Source organism: Bubalus bubalis, chromosome 12 (assembly GCF_019923935.1).
Source record: "Bubalus bubalis isolate 160015118507 breed Murrah chromosome 12, NDDB_SH_1, whole genome shotgun sequence".
Lineage (NCBI taxonomy): Eukaryota > Metazoa > Chordata > Mammalia > Artiodactyla > Bovidae > Bubalus > Bubalus bubalis.
Window position 1 is genome coordinate 62,903,842 of NC_059168.1, and position 21,036 is coordinate 62,924,877.

Consider the following 21,036-nt stretch of genomic DNA (forward strand, 5'->3'; position numbering starts at 1 on the left):
AAAGTAGGAAGTATGGCTCAGCCCCAAGATCACAGAAAGAGGGGCCTGGAGGGGGTGATAATAGAGGATAACCAGCACAGAGTTCATGAGGTCACCCAGACCTTCCAGTGAAACTCTGACTTCTTTTTCTTTAATTGAATTGTAGTTGATCTACAATGTTGTGTTAGTTTCTGGCATATAGCAAAGCAACTCAGATATATTCTTCTTCGTGTTCTTTTCCATTATGGCTTATCAAAGATACTGAATATAGTTCCCTGTGCTATACAGTAGGAACTTATTATTTATTGACTTTATAAGTGGTAGTCTGTATCTGTTAATTTCAAGCTCCTAATTTATCTGTCCTCTTCACTTTCTCTCATTCTAAAATGAAGTTCATAAGCAGTTTAGCCTGTCTACTGTACAGTTTCAGGAAAATCAGTACAATAAAAGATTCTTCACTCCTTTCCCCGTTGGTAACCATAAGTTTGTTTTCTGGGCCTGTATAAACTCCAACTTCTTTAAGTCCTCTTTAAAAAAAAACAAAAACCTTGTTTTGGTATAAACAAATTACCGAGTTACTAGTTTCTCCAAATGTCATATCATTTCTTATCAATTTTATATATTAAATAAGTATGTACCCACATTCATACAAACCTATGTACTTAAATATCAATATAACATTAATGGACACTATTACTTACTAGTATCCATATATATTTTACTCAGAGACTGACCTAGGCTGGAATTACATTCCCTTCTACTCTCTGTCTCTTTTATTGTGGTAAAATATACATAATATAAAATTTACCATCGTAACCATTTTTAAGTGTACACTTCAACAGTGTTAGGTATATTCACATTGTTCTGCAACCAACCTCCAGAAATCTTTTCATCTTGCAAAACCGAAACTCTATACTCACCAAACAATAATTCACAATCCTCCCCTGGCCCCAGCCCCTGGCAGCCACCCTCCTACTTTCTGTCTCTCCAAATTTGCCTACTCTAGCTACTTCATGTAAGTGGTAGCATACAATATTTGTCCTTTCGTGACTTGCTTATTTCACTTAGCATAATGTCTACAGTGTTCATCCATGTTGTAGCACAGATCAGATTGTCCTTCCTTTTTAAGGCTTTTAAATATTCTGTTACATATGTATGTATACATACACACACACCACATTTTGTTTATCCATTCCTTTGTCAGTGGACATGGGTCACTTCCTCTTTGGCTATTGTGTGCAATCCTGCTGCCAACACAGTTGTATGTTTCCCTTCTCTCTCATAATCCTTCTGTACCCTTTCATTCTATAAGAGAGATTCTTAACCACGTCTGACCTAGCACTTTCTCTCATTCTAAAATGAAGTTCATAAGCAGTTTAGCCTGTCTACTGTACAGTTTCAGGAAAATCAGTACAATAAAAGATTCCATTGAGCAAATACCTGAGAACAATCATACAGGGCACAGAACAAAATCATCAAATGTTTTTGCACGTTGCTCACGGTGACCACAGCCACAAATGTACAATGTGTCAGGAGTGTTGTATTGGTGATTTGAATTGCACAAATAGTGTTGCTTGGTGGCATGACTTCCTCATGTGAGTAACCAACACAGTCAAGTTTGAAGCAAAGCAGTCAGTTTTCAACATCATGGCAATTGTAACCTTGGAAATACAGTGCATATTTATGCTGGGCAAAATATACTTTAAAAAAAATTTTTTTTTTTTTTTTTTTTTTTGGCTGCTCTTGGTCTTAGTTGTGGGATCTTCCATCTTTGTTGCAGCATGCAGCATCTTTAGCTGTGGCATATGAATTCTTGGTTGCAGCATGTGGGATCTAGTTCCCTGACCAGGGATTGAAGCCGAGCCCCCTGCATCAGGAGTGTGGAGTCTTAGCCACCAAACCACCAGGGAAGTCCCCCAGTACTTGATGTTTCTGTGTAAAACAGTTAGATTCTTGGCTCAGATCATTTTAAACAGATTATTTCCCCATAGGTCACTGAAAATTAGTGAACACGTGGGATGCTTTGTCATGCAGGATGGTCCAGGGATTTGCAAGACATCTAGCTTCTTTGGCCCATGCCTACTAAATGCCAGTAGTACCTCCTCAGTCATGACACCAGTCAAGCAATGCCCTCGGACATTTCCAAAATGCCCTCTAGGATGCAGTACCTCCCACATTAAGAACTGCTGTTCTGTAGGTCAGTAGTCTCCCTGCCTCTGTCGCTTAAGTCCTAACCAATAAATCTGTGTAACCGTAGCAAGCATGAGGAAAAAAACCCTGCAGACTTATTAATCTAGTTGGCTAACTAGTGTGCTCTGAAACCCACTGCCAAGTGTATGCCAAGGCCATGCATCCCACAGGTGCTCCAGCCAATGGCTGAGTACAGTGGGATATGAAGGCCAACTTGTTCCTAGAAGGCTTGAGATGCCTCTGACTGCTGACTTCACCTTGAGGTTCCCCAGTAGCTTTGCTGACTTTTCTTGGCTGCACGACAGGCTAGGATGTTTCCATCCAACCTGCTCCCCTCTTTCCTTCACTTGGGGTCAGACTCTCATCACCCTCTGACAGCTCTGCTAATTCTGCTCCTTCTCTATTTTCTCTCCTAAATGTCTCCCTAGTAAAATCTTTGTACATTTTGTCCTTTCTTGGCATGTGCTTCTTAGAGGACTTGGAGTCACACAGTAACAGAAAACCATAAGCCTCCATGACACACAACACTAGGTGTTTATGGCTCCTGTTTCTGGGGGCTGCTGACTAGACAGTTCACTGACCTTGGCTGGGTTTGTTCCTGTATCGGGGTTGACTGGCCAGCGATCCTAGTGATCTAGGATCACTTCCTCTATGATGACTGGGGACTCAGCTGGACTCCACATATCTCTCATCCTCCAGTAGGCTAGGCCCAGTGTGTTCTGATGGCAATGGCGCAAGCACAAGGGAAAAGCCCAACGTAAAAACCTATTTCAAATCTGTGTTTACCTAGGATCAGCTGGAGAAGGCAATGGCACCCCACTCCAGTCCTCTTGCCTGGAAAATCCCATGGATGGAGGAGCCTGGTAGGCTGCAGTCCATGGGGTTGCTAAGAGTCGGACACGACTGAGTGACTTCCCTTTCACTTTTCACTTTCATGCATTGGAGAAGGAAATGGCAACCCACTCCAGCGTTCTTGCCTGGAGAATCCCAGGGACGGGGGAGCCTGGTGGGCTTCCGTCTATGGGGTTGCACAGAGTTGGACACTCCTGAAGCGACTTAGCAGCAGCAGCAGCAGCAGAATCAGCTATCGGAGAAGGCAATGGCACCCCACTCCAGTACTCTTGCCTGGAAAATCCCATGGATGGAGGAGCCTGGTGGGCTGCAGACCATGGGGTCTCGAAGAGTTGGAAACGACTGAAGTGACTTAGCAGCAGCAGGATCAGCTATGGGTTTCCCAGGTGTCTCAGTGGTAAAGAATCCATTGCCCAATGCAGGAGACTTGGGTTTGACCCCTGGGTCAGGAAGAGCCCCTGAAGCAGGAAATAGCAACCCATTCCAGTATTCTTGCCTGGAAAATCCTATGGACAGAGGAACCTGGTGGCCAACAGTCCATAGGGTCGCAAAGAGTTGGACATGACTTAGCAACTTAACAAAAAACAAAAGCAAAGGATAAGCTAAGGAAAATCATATAGTTGACCCCAGATGGAATCAGAGGACCCTGAAAAGCAACATGACAAAGGGTCAGGATTTGAGGAGGGGCGAAGAATGGGACTATTTTTAATAATCTACCACACTGTCCATGCATTTTCGTTATTAGTGAACTACCACTCGAGTTTTTAAAAAATTATAACCGCATCATTGTAGAACCACTTATTGATAGAGAGGAAGTCTGAGTATTTACCACAAGACTCTGAATTATCCACACAAGGTTACTTAAACTAGAAAATATTTCCTGTACATTCATTGTCAAGTTGAAATTATTTTCTCCTCCCTGCAATGACCCAGGGCTGTGACTGCCCATGACAAAGATTACATCGGATATAGATAGCAAATAACTGACATTTTTTTGTAATTCAGAGTGATTTATTACATTTTCAAACCTCTTCCACACAAAAGTAGAGATGGTTAGACAGTATTATTTTAAAAATAAATTTGAATAATTCAAAATTATATCTATGGTAATATCACTTACTTGCATTTTTTTCTTAAGTAGGAAAACCTGTTGTGTTACAGGTCAGTAGCCAGGAATGACCTCTAAGCCTAGGTGCACCTGTGGCTGTGGGCATTGTGTATAAGCATCATTTTTCATGTGTGTTGTAGCAGAGAATGAGTGGAGAACCTGAGTGACTTCTCTGCTCTGAGCTCCTGTAACCCATACCTTCCTACTAAGGTTCTCAATCTGTGTACAAGAAAATCAAGAATGGAGCCTTCCCTTTCCATCGTTTATTCTCTCTTGTAAAAAAAACAAATTAATGTTTTGTAATTTTGAAAAAATTACCTCCTATACTACAGTGCTCTCTTTATATTTACACGTTTCCCCTTTACCGAGCCATTCAAGCGTGGTGTGCAGGCACCATGACACTTCACCCCTAAATAATTCTCCATCTTTTCCCAAGAATGAGGTCATTGTCCTGTTACTGAGGACACCATTGTCGCACCTGGGAAACTCAACATTAAGTCCAACATTCCATTCACATGAATTTTGCCTAATTGTATCAAAATTATGCTTTAGTTTTCTTTTAATCCAGATCCCACTGCATTTAGTTGTTTTTATTTATTTATTTTTTTTTTTGCATTTAGTTGTTATATCTCATTAATCTGTTAACAGGAAGAATAATAAATAGATGTCTGGGTCATACCCTAAGGCTACAGACACTAAATTTCCAGGGTTAGATCACATGAATCTTTTAGAAAAACTCTTTCTGAAGGAAAAAAAAAGAAAATTCTTTCTGGATGACTCTGATGAAAGTCAAGCTTGGGAATCACTGAGGTCTATTTGGAAGGTTAATTATCTTTTCAGCTGTCCGTGGCTGTTTTCCCAAACAGACTTCAGTGAATTCTTGTTCCAGGAGTAATAAACTGTTGGGAGAACTATACCTCATTATTATTGATATCCATCTCTTCTCTTTCCTAACCATTGCCCCTCTCCTCAAATCCCACCTGTTTCTCACCTCTTAACATTATACTCACAACTTGAGTGGCAGGTTTTGAAAGCCTGGCCCTAGACTTTATCTTAGACTTCCCTTTAATTCCAAATTCTGTTAATTTATTGCCCTTATAAGTACTTTTTAATCGAATAATCTAGCATGGGAGTAGAGGGGTGTGGAAGGGGAGGATTGGCTTGTTGCAAGGCAGATTCTTAGGTCTTCCCCTGGACACAGGAGTATGCATTTTAATCAGCTCCCTAGATAGTCCATACTCTCTTTTTTGTGCTTCACCGTATGGGCTGTTTAGAGTGATTTACTCTTGGTAAGCAACTTTGTAATATTTGTAAACCTCTGCTTATGTCGCTGAATTAAACCTCCATTCTCAGAACTCTTGTCCACAAAACACAGACACCAAACGAATTTACCTTCCCATCTTTTAACTCATCTCTTTCAATGCTCCTATTTCACCAGTTCTCTCAGAAGAAAATGTCCATTCACAGAGTCTTAGCTTTTCTCTAAAACCATAGAAATAGGCATCTTATTTCTGCTCTCCCTGCCTTTTACTCCCACTCTGACCAAATTCCCTTTTAGTGTTGACTCAAATTGTTTATCTGTGTCTGTGCCTGACCTTTTGGTTCTAGGGACATCTTTATGGCCCCCTTCCCCTCATCCCCCACTTTTTCTTTCCTTTTTGGTGAGTAGAGATGATGTAGAGGAGAGCCCAGAGGAATGATTACAGGTTGAGAAGTGACCCACACTTTGATTCCAGTATGCCACTTTGAACTAAGTTGTTCATCATGGGAGAAAAAGAATTTATTTATTATTTTGTTTTTTCAACTTGCTTGCTCTGTTTGCAAGGTAATCTGATCTATTCGAAAAGCAAATATTCTATTTTTGAAAATCACATTAGATTTTCCGCAAAGCTGTATTTTGCTACCGTAGAAAGAATTACACAGAAATTTAACCTTTTCAATATGGTTGTTAAAATACCTGGTGTCTCTTAGTAAATGAAAAGGAGCCCTCTAGAACCCAAATTTGCCTGTGATGAAGGATACAACTTTCCTTTATCATTCCATTCAGTAGATAATTCCTGCCAGGTGATGTGATTCTAGTGATGCCACTAGCAATTTTAGTGAAACAATGTGGAAAATATGATGCTGTTATCAGATACAAAGTTAAATATTTCTATTTATCAATTTCTATCAATTTATAATAAGTGTTCATTTATTTTAAAAAATATTTATTATTAGTTATTCTTATTTGGCTGCGTCAGGTCTTAGCTGTGGCATGCACAATCTTCATCGTGCAATATGGGGTCTTTAGTTGCGGCACGTGAACTCTTCGTTGCAGCATATGGAATCTAGTTCCCTGACCAGGGATTGAACCCAGGCCCCCTGCATTGGGAGTGTGGAGTCTTAGTCACTGGACCACCAGGGAAATCCCTCTATTGACTTATTGATACTAAATCCCTCAAGGAGGAGGAATGAAAAATTATGAAGAGGGACTTCCCTGTTGGTCCAGTGGCTAAGACTTCACACTCCCAATGCAGGGAAACCAAGTTCGAGCCCTGGTTTGGGAACTAGATACCATATGCCATAACTAAGGATTTAGCATGCTGCAACTAAGACCCAGCACAGCCAAATGAATAAATAAAATAAAATATAAATAAATTTTAAAAAATTATGAAGAGACAAAATAAATGTAATAGGTGAACAAATGGAGGGGATTTTAAAAAGAAGTAAGGAGAGAAAAAGAAGGCAGAAAGTGAAACCCTTTATCAGCTGTTGGGGGACATGAGTGGACACCTGTTTCTCGGTTTACTTCATTTGTAGGCAGTACTACTGCTAGGCAACCAGTCTTTGTAGGAAGTCCCAACAGACCAGTTCCTCTTTAAAGGGACCTTTTGCTAGTTAAATGACAGATGCATGTGGCACAGTATAAGGCACCCACAAACACTGCTCTCTCACTCAGCACCACAGTTATACCCAAAGAAAGTGCTAACAGTGCAGGGAGCTCCCCATTCGCACTGGAGGGCTAACTATTAACACAGCTGTGAAGTGCATGGGGATAGCCCCCAAAGCTATGGGCAGCAGGCAGACTTAGAACACCAGGCATTAGGAAAGGCTTTGGGAGAGAAGTGGTATCTGAACTGGGACTGGGTACAGAAGCCAGAAAATGTGGAAGCATCACAGTCTGATTTTGTTGCATATACAGAGAGCACAGCAGTCAAGATTCTGCTTGCCAATGTAGGAGATGTGGGTTCAGTCCCTGGGTTGGGAATATCCACTGGAGAAGGAAATGGCTAACCATTCCAGTGTTCTTGCCTGGGAAATTGTATGCCCAGAAGAACCTGGCAGGCTACAGTTCATGGGGTTGCAAAGAGTCGGACATGACTGAGCAACTGAGCACGCACCTGTAGAGGGCACAAGGCTGCAGAGTGAGCTGAGGCCTGATCATGGTAAGTTTTGAACACAGGGTGGAAAGCATCTTCTTATTTCAGTGGGAGCTCTGAGAGCTTTTGAACAAGAAGTGATCTGAAGGAGTTGCCCTCCCAAATCATTCTTGCCTACTTCTTTGGTAACAGAAACCCCAGTTTTTAACTGGGTTTATGCCTGTGCAAATTACGATTGCTTTCCTAACTTCTCTTGAAACTAGGTGTGGTCATGTAACTAGATTCTGGTGAATTAAATAGAAATGAAATAGTGTGTGCAAATTTCAGGAAGTATTCTCAGAGGGAGAAGGCTTTGTTCCTTCTTATTTTTTCCTTCTGGATGGAAGCCCAGCCAGATCCTAATATGCATATTATTTATTAGGAAGATTGGCCTGGGGCAAGACAAAACACCTGATGGCTGGAACAGAGTAGCATTGGAGGTGGGAAGACTAATTAGGAGAACACCTTAACGGTGAAGATAAGAAGTGTGGAAATAAGAACTGAGCCAGAATGGCAGCTTTGGGAACAGATGGGAAGGGTGGATGGGCTAAATATTGCGAAAGGAGAGTCTGTGGGACTTGGCAATAGGTCAGGTGAGAGGAGACACCAGGAAGAATCAAAGGTCATTCTGAGGTTTCAAGCAGAGGTGACTGGGAAGTCAAAGATATTGGTAACAGAAATAGGGGGATCAGCAGGATAAGGCGGAGAAGGCAATGGCACCCTACTCCAGTACTCTTGCCTGGAAAATCCCATGGACAGAGGAGCCTGCTAGGCTACAGTCCATGGGGTCGCTAAGAGTCAGACACAACTGAGCAACTTCACTTTCACTTTTCACTTTTATGCATTGGAGAAGGCAATGGCAAGCCACTCCAGTGTTCTTGCCTGGAGAATCCCAGGGACGGGGGAACCTGGTGGGCTTCCGTCTATGGGGTTGCACAGAGTGGGACACGACTGACGAGACTTAGCAGCAGCAGCAGCAGCAGCAGCAGGATAAGGAGGCATCCTTGAGGAAGGCAACTAGGAGTTCAGTCCTGAGCATATTGAGTTGAGATGCCTGCAAGATATCCAGGGGGAGATGTAAAGCAGGCCATTGGAAATTCATTTCTGCAGCTTGATTTGAGAGCACTTTGCATAAAAGTGGTAGTCAAAATGAAGGGAGGGGCTGGTTGGCAAAATAGAGAGTGTGTCTATAGCGATTCCTTTCTTCAGTGCACACAGAAATAAACTTTGCTCTGCAAAACCAGATAAAAATATGTAAGCTCTTCACTTGATTTATACCCCCTCCCTCAAAAGACCCTACAAGCTGGCTGGCTTCAAGCAATGAAATCCTCGCTGTCTCAAAATGTGGACAGCTCCTTAAAGTTCTTTACTAAGGCATTATGATTTGCACAGATAGTGATGCTCACATGTTCAAAGATGACTCCTTTTCACCAAGAGATCTATAGTAAACGGTCTTCCTCCTTAATTCAGGTTAGCCACACATAAGACTTCCCTTCCACAGATGTCTTAAGAGAACAATTCCTTTCAAAAGCAGAATGAGAGAATATGAAAATCTAATTAATAAATGTGACAGTAAGACGCCTCTGCATAGACTTCTCTTATATCTGCCACGACTAGAGCAGTTGTTAAATAAAACTTGAAATAAAAAGGAAATGAATCTAATGTGAACCTTAGAGAAACATCTCAGCAAGCTGGCTGAATCTTTGCACTACTTTCATGGGATGGCTGGGGACCAGGGGATGGAAAAGGTTAAAAGCCAGTGGGTTGTTTCAGCTGAAGGTACACGGTAGAAACAAACGCAACTGGAAGTGGTGGTGAGAGCTGTTTCCTCTCAAAGTTTCCGTCTTCAGCTCACACAGTGGAAGACAGCTGCCGGGCGACCCAGGGCCTATCCCGGTGGCCTCAGGCCAAGCGCCTAGGAGCACGCGAGGGTGCGAAGTGGCGGGGTGTAGGGGCTAAATTAAGGACCCCGTTTCACTTAAGAGTAAAGCTTTGTCAGACCCCTTATTGGGAGGGTGATAAGGCTTTTGCATTTGCCTATCCATCCATCCATCCATCCTTTGTCTCAACGTCAAGGCCTGCGCCTGGTCAAGGCTTTATCGCACGCAACCACACAGGACTAGAGGGGGGACTTGACGCAGGAGTAAGATGTGGTGGGAGGACCTTCGGATCCCCCCTCCACCGCGCGAGGCCCCTTCGCAGGAGGGGCGGGCGGCACTGGAGCGACAGTACCACGGTGCCGGCAGCCCCTCCCCCAATCCCCAGGACAAGGAACGCCTCGGCGTTCCACGTTCTCCCCGACCCTCGGGCCGCGAGGGCCCAGACCCCGGCCGGCCCGAGAGGCCCCGGCAGGTGCCAACGAGCCCGGGCCGTCTCTCAGGCCGCGGCCCGCCCCGCGGTCGCCGGGAGCCCGCCTCGGTTAGCCGGGCCTCGGAGGCTGTGGGCGCCGGGACTCGCCGGCTCACCCCGTGCCCCAGCGGCTTCAGGCGGCGGCCCCGGAGCGGCCGCCCCTCCCCCGGCACCGGTGGCCTGGAGCCCGGCGCGAGGCGCGCGGCGGCCCTTCTCGGATGCTGATTGGCCGGAGCCGCAGGGGGCGGGGCGGTGGGTGTGAAGGGGGTGGGCCTAAGCCGCTCTGCACTCGGGTTTTTCTCCGCTTCTGCGAGCTCCCTCATTGCATCATCTTCAGCCAGTGGCCGCAGTGAAAGGCTGGGCGCGGGGCGATCCACTCGGGCCGGGGCTCTAGTTCGGTCTCCCGCGTCTGTCCTGGTCCTTCCCGCACCTGCTCCAGCGCCAAGGCCGGGGACCCCAGCAGGCCGACTCCAAGAACCCGCTAGGCACAGCTAGCGGACCTCGCCTGCTCCACGGGATCCGTTCATTGAGAGCTGAGTCTTTTCCCGGAGCCCGAGTCCCCCGCCTCCTCCAGCTCGAAGCCACGGACAGCGCCATGGAGAAAAGCAGCGAGACCAACGGCTACCTAGACAGCGCCCAGGAGGGGCCTGCAGCGGGGCCTGGCGAGCCCGGAACCACTGCTAGACGCGCGGGGCGCTGCGCCGGCTTCCTGCGGCGCCACGGGCTTGTGCTGCTCACGGTGTCCGGGGTGGTGGCGGGTGCCGGCCTGGGCGCGGCGTTGCGTGGACTCAAGCTGAATCGCACACAGGTCACTTACCTGGCCTTTCCGGGCGAGATGCTGCTCCGTATGCTGCGTATGATCATCCTGCCGCTGGTGGTCTGCAGCCTGGTGTCGGGCGCCGCCTCCCTCGACGCCAGCTCTCTCGGGCGCCTGGGCGGCATCGCCATCGCCTACTTCGGCCTCACCACGCTAGGAGCCTCAGCTCTCGCGGTTGCTTTGGCTTTCATCATCAAACCTGGATCTGGCTCGCAGACCCTTCAGTCCAGCGACCTGGGTCTGGAGGATTCGGGGCCCCCACCGGTCCCCAAAGAGACAGTGGACTCCTTCCTTGACCTAACCAGGTAATGTCCCCGCGACCTCCACCCCGCCTTCCTGAGCCTCAGTGGGAGACGCCAGCTCATTAAATGCACTCTAGTTCATATGCCCCCGTAATCATTCTTAATTGGCTGCTGGTGGCCTTTAACAGTTTTAAATGTCAAAATAACGTCTGCAGACTTTGAGTGTTGACCACACCTGTGCAAACGTCAGCCGGGTCGCACCGGACATTTTCAAGGACCAGGGCTCCAGCTTTCAGCAAGACCCGTCCTACCGTTAGGTGGGAGTGTGCTAGAGAGAGGCAGAGGTCTCACCTGTACTTCGCTTATACGCTTTGGCTGCCCTCTCTAGGGAAAAACGTTCCAACCACGCCCCTATGTTCTCACCTAATTTTCTCCCTAGGTAGTGCAAAGAAGCTTCGGAGAGTGCTGGTTAAATTTTGCCTGTTGGGCCATTCTCCCCTGTAATCTATGGCATCTGTTTCAGCCCTTTGGCTGGGAAGAAGCTGGCAGTTTTTTGAAGGGTTGTCAGTGGACCCAAGAATAACAAGGCTGGAGTGAGTTGTTCAGGGCTCATTGCCCAGAAACATGCCTCTCCGGGGGAGCTTGGGATAGGTTGCTCTCCACCTGCATAGTCAGGACCACTGTACAGTATTGTGAGTTTCAAGGGGCTTTATTTGTGGGAAGATGTGAATTCTAGAGAGGGAGGAGGAAGAAGCATCTTCAGTTAACTTTGCTGCTTTGGGGGACTGTAAAGCTGCATTTCATCCCTAGAAATGTAGTTTTTGTGGATTCGCCAAAGCCTCAGCTTCTTTTGGTTTCTCCATTAGCCCAGAGTTCACAGATGGGAAAACTTCAACCTAGAGGCATTTACTGATGTGGCCAGGTTCAGTTGATTGGGGAGAGCTTGGCTGGCTCCCTCTCTGGGTTTTCAATAATTCTGGAATCAGAGTCTTGGACATATGTTTTGTCTTGAGTCACTGAAGCAAAGCTCCTCATTGCTGAGGCTGTGAAAAAGAGCAAACACTGGGCAAAGTGACTTGACTTCCTGCTGTTTCCATTTCTCCTTCAGGAAAATGTGATGACTGCCACTTAAGAGAGAGGAGGGAGGAGGGTTCAGGATGGGGAACACATGTATACCTGTGGCGGATTCATTTTGATATATGGCAAAACCAATACAATATTGTAAAGTTAAAAAATAAAATAAACTAAAATATTAAAAAAAATAAAGTTATAACAACAGAAAAAGTCAAAGGCATTTACTTTAGAAAAAAAAAAAAAAACCCATAAGGGGGACCAAAAAGTTCTTACCAAAAAGATAGGTGGAGGTGGCCTATTACAACTTTGATGAGATATAGCCTTTGTCTAGTGTCTGGTAGCTTATTATGTGGAGTCTTTAGAGATTGTTACGGACTAACTTTTAGGTGGATACTGAAAAAGTCTACTTAGGTTGAGAGTAGTGGTCACTTACACTGACTGCTAAGCATCATGGATTAGCGGTCAGCGTAAGTGCAGACTCGCAGTGGCTCAGGCTGAAAACACAGAAGGACCAGATGAGCCTTCATCATGGCTTGTTGGAAGTAGGTAGTGTTTCATGTGCCTTTGACTTATTACCTTCAATGTATCAGTGAGGGAGCATGATTGTGGGCTTAAAGGAGTCTTTTTGGCAGGGATCAGTGGCTCAAGGAGTGTAGATGTTCTGATGTGTTGGTGGTACACATAGGGAGACTGGTAGCACTCTTTTGTCTCCAAGAGAGAGGCAATGGCTAAGAAACAGGTGTAGGGGGAGAAGTGAGGGGTTACCGTATTACCACGAGCCCAAGAAGGGACTTATTTCCTGATTGTGGTTTTCTAGTTTTAGATCCGAGTCTCTTCAACTCCTGCTTCTGAAGTGAATGACCCGGCATCATGACTTAGTGGCCAGTATAAGTGTAGACTCTCAGTGACTTGTGCTGAAAACACAGGGAAGGATCAAGACAACCTTTGTCATGGCTTGTTGGAAGTAGGTAGTGTTTCATGGTGCTTCCAGTGGCTGACCTTATTTAATCCAGGAGCTCACAGATAAAGGTAGGGTAAGTGGTAGACCCTATTTTACCACTCAGAAAACTGAGACAGATTAAGTGATTTGCTCAAGGCCACAGAGTGGTTTATCAAAAGAGGGAGAGAAGAGCTATGGATCTGGTTCCCCTCTGGTTCAGGGCTCTATTTCTCCCACTCTTTCCTTCCCCAAATCAGCACACCATAGTAATGAGGCTATGCTGCTGGTCTAGTCCCATCTCAGAAATGTTTGCCCTGATGCAGATGCTGACCAGGAACCAGGTAGGGTATGACACTAACTTCTTGTAAGCAGAGGAGTCGAGCCCCTTCAGTGAAGGAAAGCGAGTATGTGGGTTAAATCTGACGTTCTCTTTGAGCCCATGTGAGAAGAAACAGAATCCTGAGTCATGTGGAAGTGCCTCCTGAGTCTGGGGACCCTCTGGGTAAATGCTTTAAAATTGCTTCCCTTGGGATTTCCCTGGTCCCCGGTGGTTCATTGGTTAAGACTCCACCTTCCAATGGGGGTGCGAGTTTGATCCCTGGTCGGGGAACTAAGATCCCATATGCTGCATTGTGTGGCCAAAAAGTAAAAAATATATAAATAAATAAAATTACTTCCCTCAAAGAGACCTCACGGATGCTGATTTCATGTGACTCCAGGCATGTTCCCTGGCAAAGGCAGGGTGCAGTCCTTTCTGCCTTGTGGGCGAGTGATGAAATGAGACTGCAGGCAAACACCTCAGTGATCCTGCAGGCCCGCCCCCTGGTAACTGCCTAGAACTTACACACCTGGAAGGAGTGGAAAAAGCCTCAGGTGATTTAGTGCAGCTGTGACCAAGGCTTTGCTCAAGTCCATGATCTTTCTGGATGGTGGAGATGCCCCAAACTCCCACTGGATCTCTCTGCCATGATTTCTAATTTATTTTTTCAAGATGGAACTTCAAGTCAGAAAGAAATGAAGTTAACAAATACTGATTGAGCCTTTTAGAAAATTCAGAATGCTATTGCCAAGTGTTGTGATTTCCCAACACAATGGATTAGAAATAGCACAGCAGACTGGGGCGTGGGGCTGAGGCTAGAGCAGGACCTTAGAGAGCTGAGAAGTGACAGTAGCTGGCAGGTGGGAAAGTTATGGTTTCCTTCTGAGCGCCATGCTTAGGAACCTGGGAGAATGTCAGAACTCGTTACTGGATGTGACCCAGAGTGACTTTTAAGCAGGTCTTCAGGGACCCAATCATTGTGGAGTTCTTGGTCTCTAACTGCTTACTGATTGTGGGTACTAGGACATGTCCATAAATGTGCCTTGGCTTCCTCGTCTTTATAATGGCAATCATGAGAACACCTGCCTCTTGAGATTGTGATGAGGGTTGAATGAGTTATGTTTGTAAAGCTCTAAGAATAGGACTGACCCAGTAATGTTTGCTCTTGTTATAAATGGAGCAAGATTATGAGTGATGATGTTTTTCCGGTTCACATGAGTTAATGGGGATGATTCTCTTTTTATGTGTGTGCTAAGTGGCTCAGTCATGTCTGACTCTGTGCAATCCCATGGACTGTAGCTCTCTAAGCTCCTCTGTCCATGAGATTCTCCAGGCAAAGATACTGAAGTAGGTTGCCATTTCCTCCTCCAGGGGATCTTCCCGACCCTGGGATCAAACCTGTGTTTCTTATGTCTCCTGCATTGGCAGGCACTTTCTTTACCACTAGCACCACCTGTGAAGCCCGGCTCTCTTTTCATACTCTGAAATAAAGAGTGGGTGGGAAGAAAAGAATGTGTGGAGAGCTCAGGATGACTTGAAGTTAATAGAGCTTTTTGAGTCTATTGGGAACCCTGTGGAGCCTGGAGAAAAATCCTGGTGAACAGTGGCTATGTTTTGGACTAACAGAATCAACAATGTAGAGCATTTGGGAAATGGAGAAAATCAAAACTAAACACAGAAGAGCCTTCCATTCTGAAATGGGGCAGAAATCCTCACATATCATCCCCAACATCTGTTTTCTTTTTCCCCTGCATGACATGTGTCTGGTCTCCAAAGTTGACCTCAGGTTTCTTCACCTGTTAATGGAAAGGATTGAGGTAACCTTCCTCTGAGTGCTAGTATTTGTGGTTTTGAAATGGAAGACCAGACACTGATGTGCCAAGGAGGCAGGGGTCTAAGGCACCATCTGCACTGGCAGCCTGGAGAATGGCCCTGGGCCATTGTCTTACAGAAGTGTACCCATGGCTGCTGTGTGCCTGGTAAAGACAACTGAGATTTTGCCTGTTGCCCAGTTTTCTAGGCTCTATTGCTTTTCTTGCACTCATTTTCTCAACAGAGGACAGTGCTAGGAGCCTTTCCCCTGCTGGAAGGAGGCTCTAGGTCCTAGGTTTTTTCCCAAGAACTGGGTGACTATGAGGCCTCTCAGCCTGCAAAGAACGCATTTCTTCAGTAGATGTGAAGAAAACTGTCAGCGACTGAGATCTGAGTCCCTAGATCACAGTCAAGGGAGTGAATGATGAATCTTTTATTTAAATGTTGACCATAGCAGGTTATCTGACCTACGTCTCTCCCTTCTGTAGGCTAGATGAAGACTCCTAGCAAATCAAACATGGATCCAAATTAATGGAGTTTTCTCAGCCTACCTAGTCACTGAAACTGGTAGCTTGTAATTTAAAACCAATTTCTTTAGCTCGACACCAGACCTGAAGAACATAAATCCAGGGAGACAGTGTGGATAGTGATGAAGTACAGACTCTGAGGTCAGCTACCCGAGTTTGAATACAGCTTTACCACCACAGGCTTTCCTAGTGGCTCAGACGGTAAAGAATCGCCTGCAATGTGGGAGACCTGGGTTCGATCCCTGGGTTGGGAAGATCCCCTGGAGAAGGGCATGGCAACCCACTCCAGTATTCTTGCTGGAGAATCCCATGGACAGAGGAGCGGGCTACAGTCAGAGGGTCTCAAAGAGTCAGACACGACTGAGCAACTGATACTTTCACTTCACTTTCACTACCACTTACTAGCTATATGGACAGTCATTTAGTCTGTTTGTACCTCAGTTTCCTTATCTGTAGAATGGGGTTAATAATAGTGTAGCCACTACCCAGATTTGTTACAGGAATCGAAAGAGTTAGTATATATCAGTGTCTCTCTAATATCCTAGCATGTCCCAACCTCTTGGGGACAGCTGAAGGCTACTTGATACAGAGAATGAGTGGTCCTCTTAGCCTTGTTTCCTCCAACACCCCCCACCCCAGGGGCCGGGCATTAGCCTTTCCAGCAGGAATCTAAAACTGAATGTGGGCCTCAAAAAGAGGATAGTTTACTCCCCGACCCCCTACTGTCTCCATAGTGTGGGCCCATCACCCCCAGCTGTCCCTCTGCTCCTGACCTTGTAGGGGGTACCAAGATCTGAAGGTGTTAGCTAACTCTGTAACAATGAACACTACAGATGATATATATTTATCAGGTGTACATATAGTGTCATATCCTGTTCTGAAGAGTCTTTGAAATGTGCATAAGTTGGCTAAGGACTGTTTGAAGTTAAATGAAAGGAAATGCTGTTGGAACAAAAAAAAATATACCTAAGCAAAAGTAAATTGCTTTACATTCTTCTCATATGGAACAGGGAAATGCATACCATCCTTGACAATAGGCTCAGAAGAACAAACAGGACCAGATGTATAAAGAAGGAACATCTGTGAAGTTTTCATGGTGTGAACTGCTCGAGTGTCTTCAGTACCATTCACAGTAGTTCTGCTTTCGCAAGTTTGGCCTTGGCTTATACCAGTTTTTCTGTTTGCTTTAAACTATGTGTCCAAATGTTCGTAAAGCACTGGCAAGTCCATTCATTCTCTCCCAGTTTGATCTGACTTGGGTCTCTGGATGTAGTAATACAGTCTTGGCACTTTTGCAGATGTTTTTGACTTAGACGCACTATGAGAAATACACTTTAGATGATAGCATGCACATATAGACACCCCCACCTCCACATAGACAACCTGAAACACAGGTTCCACAAAACCACATTGTAAGTACTGATGCACGCTGCTCTTTTATATTCTGTCTAATGTATTACATCTTTTATAGAGTGCTCCTTAGAGCTGGGAAATACAGCTGGTATTTTGTAATTCCAGAACATTTCTCAGAATCAAATAACAGAATAAAGGACATATTTGAGAATTTGAATAAAATGAGGAGCTCAGTGTTTAGAAGCATACTAGTACCCAGTGAAATTGAGTGTTCTGCAGAGGTGAGCCTGAGGAGCATTTGATTCTTCTGATTTCCAGACAGTGGATCTTACAACACAAATCTGTACTGGAGTTGTGAGGTCCACAACTCACCAGTCACAAGTAACTATTTAAAGTTAACTAATTTAAATGTAAATAAAATAAATTCAGACTCTAAGTAGCACTCGCCATTGTTCAAGTGCTCAGTAGCCACACAACTAGCATATTGGACAGCATAAATATAGAAAGTCCTGTTGGATGGTGCTGGTCTGTATGGAATGTGAATGGGAGATATAGCGAATTCCTATCTCTGGACACTAAATGAAGGGTTAAACTGATCACTCTAAGATCCTGTTCCTCATTTTGAAAGCACCCAAGGTTACTCTGTCAATGTGAGGAGCTGGGAAAAGTGCTTGGAGACAGAGCTCTGGGGGAAAAAACTGCTTGTGTGATGGAGCAGATGATCCATCAATACAGGAGAGCTCAGCAGTAAGAAAAAGCCTGAGTTCACTGCAGCATCTGTGTCTAAAAGCCGATGAAAGAGGGGAAAGAAGAGTGCAGAGAGAACAAAATCAAAGAACCGACACACCTGATTGTAAGACTCACTACAAAGAAAGCTACAGTGATCAAGACAGTGTGGTGTTGGCAAAAGAACAGACAAGTACATCAGTGAAACAGGGTAGAGAGCCCAGAAATCAACCCACCTAAATATGATCAACTGGTCTTTGACAAAAGAGTAAAGGCAGTAGAATGGCACATCTTTTCAGCAAATGGTGTTGGAACACCTGGACATCCACATGCAAAAAAAGTGAATCTAAACACAGCCTTTGTGCCATTCACAAAAATCAGCTCAGAATGGACCACATATCTAAATGTAAAATGCATAACTATAAAACTCCTGGAAGATAACATAAGATGACCTCTGATATGGCAATGATTTTTTAGATACAACACCAAAGGCAGGATCTATGAAGAGTAGAGAAAAATGTTTTGTCTTACTGCTGCGGCCAGCACAGCAAGTAGGGATTGAAAGTGGTTGACGCACAGTTTGGGAAAAAGAAACTAGAGACAGAATTAAAGTGTTAAAGATGGGACCGGGGGACTCAAGACCTCTTGGGTCAAGAGCCCTGTTCCTTGGAGCCACATCACTTTTATTTAGTGTCTTGGCAAGCAGAGAGTATCTGTTGTGTTACAATGAAGTCAGCCTCCTATGTCCCCAGTCACATCTCCCATTTTATTGATTACTTTAAACTATATTTGTTATTTTCTTGTACAAGGGCTATCACCTAGCTAGAGGTCATAGACCCGCATATGCCTTGGGAAAACATCTTAGTGTGTGCACAAGCAGCGTTCTGAACTTGTACTGACTCAGCATTCCAAAGTTCACACTATGTTTTTCCTTAGCTTAGCAGGGCATGACAATCCCAACTGATCAACCCAATATACTTTTATTTGGGTTATGCTGTATTGCTGTATTTTGCTTTTATTCTTTTCCCATGGTGGTTTTCTCATTTAGCCAGAGCAACAGGCGGCTGACTATTAACCCCTGCATCTTAATCCTGCAGCCTCACACCCTTGCCCCTTGGAGGGCAGGTGGGGCAGGGGGCACTCCTGCTCCTGGCCTGTGGCAACGAGGGGAACTAAGAGAGAGTGATTTGGTGGGTTCAACTCATTGCCCCCAGGCATTTCCTCCCAAGGGGTTAATATTTGAGAGCTGAGTTGTGTAATCTAAAAAGTTCAGTCATCCCGTTGAATGTGTGTATGTTTTTTGGTTGTCAGATCTCCTTTGCAGTTAGCAGTGTATCTTTTGTCCTAACTTTTTAAGGAATTTTGAGATATGATTTACATACAAAAGATGCACCCACTTCAGGGGTGCAGTTCAATGAGTTTTGACAGATAGATAAACCCCTTAATCACTACCATAATCCAAACAGTGAACATTTTTGTCTCCCATGATCCTTCTCAGCAGTTCCCACACTTCATCCCTGGCCCTGGGCAGCTTTGGATAGAAAGTTTTGCTTTCTATCACTATTGATTAGTTTTGCTTTTTCTAGAGTTTCATGGCAATGGAATCACTCAGTATGTACTTTTCTTTGTCTGGCTTCTTTTGCTGAGCACAGTGTTATTGAGATTCTCCATGTTGTGTATATTAGTGATTGATTCCTTTTTATTTTCAAGTAGAATTCTTTTGTATGGATTTATCATAATGCTGTTTGTCCATTCATCAGTTAATGGACATTTCTGTTTTGAGCATTTATGAATAATGCTGTTATTCATATAACTTATATCTAGGAGTAGAAACGCTGGGTCATATGGTAAGTGTATGTTTAACTTTACAAGAAACTGCCAGAACACATCATGTTCTTCTTAGGAATTTGATTCTTTTGGCTGGAGTTGCCGTTTTGACTCTAGTACTGAATGTACCTCTCTATTCCCATTGGATTTTGTAGACTATCTGAAAACAGATTGGTCTAGAAGTTGTGAGTTAAGATCCATTCTGGGTGAGGCAGTATTGGGTTATTGCTTTCTAAAGACACCAGGCTGGCCAGATAGTAGGGTTTGAACAAGTGGTCTGTGACCCTTGGAAGAGAGTGTGTTTGAAGGCTATGGGAGAGGCTGTGCTTGTACCGAGTGAGGAAACAGCTCATTTCTGAAGGATGTGAAGTATTTGTAGGAGAAATCATCCCCAATGGAGAAGATAGAGGGCTTCTATCCCAGCTCTCTCCTTAACTTCTCAGTCCTTTTAGGGAGAGAAGCAGGTGGCCAGCTCAGTCTGAGAACTACTGTGGTGGATGTAGAATGGATGAAACCTTGGCTCAGGGCCTGTTTTTGCTTCTAACTAGTATAGCAAATGGAAATGAAATACCCAACAAGACTGTTAAAGGTGCTTTGTAATGGAAATCATAGGCAAAAGTAAGTTGCTATTCATCTATACATTAACAAATAACCAATACCAATGCCTAGCCTGTTTCTACCTTCATTTTAAAATAAGTAATGCTTGTAATAGGAATCAAATTTCAGATCACTATTTTGCAATGGTTAATTCACAGATCACATCTTGTCTGTTTAAATACAGCCATGTACTTTCGGGTATTCTTTAAGTATGTTGAAAGCAATTCAGGTTTCATAGACAAGCAAGTGAGGAAATGCTGAATTGCCGTCTCTAGCTGTTGGCTGTCTTTTGGAAGCCTGAGTGTTCTAACAAAGTCATTTTTGTGTTTTGTTAACCCTGTTGGTGGGTGTATTATCTCTTGTATAATAAGTTACCACCATTTAACAGCTTAAAGTCACACATTTATTATCCCACAGAATCTGTAGTGTCAGGAATCCTAGCATGGCTTAGCTGGGTTTTCTGCTTTAGAGTCTCTTACAAGGCTGCAAAGTGTCAACCACAGCTGGGCTTTCATCTGAAGGCTAAACTGAGGAAGGATTCCCCTCTGAGGACACACGGTTGTTGGCAGAATTCAGTTCCTTGAGGTTCACACTGGGAGCCTCTGTTCCTAGCTGGCTATTGGCCAGAGACTGTCCTCCGTGTCTTGTCATATGGGTCTTTCTAACATGGTGGCTTGTTTCATCAGTATGCAAGCCCAGAAAGCAATAAAGAGTGTCTTCTAGCAAGATAGAACCCACAAGTTTATGTAATCATATCACAAGAGTGATAGCCCATTACCCTTACTGTATTTTGTTTGTGCGCATACTCATGCTAAGTCACTTTATTTGTGTCCAACTCTTTGCAAACCCATGGACTGTAGCCCACCAGATTCCTCTGTCCTTGGGATTCTCCAGGCAAGAATACTGGAGAGGGTTGCCATGCCTTC

The 21,036-nt window shown here is 44.6% G+C and overlaps 1 protein-coding gene across 1 annotated transcript in view; it reads left to right on the plus strand.

The window, feature by feature from the left end:
- The first annotated feature begins 10,169 nt into the window (after positions 1–10,169).
- Positions 10,170–21,036, plus strand: part of SLC1A4 (solute carrier family 1 member 4) — a 29,975-nt gene continuing 19,108 nt past the window's right edge. The window contains exon 1 of the mRNA XM_025261242.3: positions 10,170–10,998. Coding sequence (XP_025117027.1) covers positions 10,472–10,998 — 527 coding nt within the window. The 5' untranslated portion in view covers positions 10,170–10,471. The remainder of the gene's footprint in view (positions 10,999–21,036) is intronic.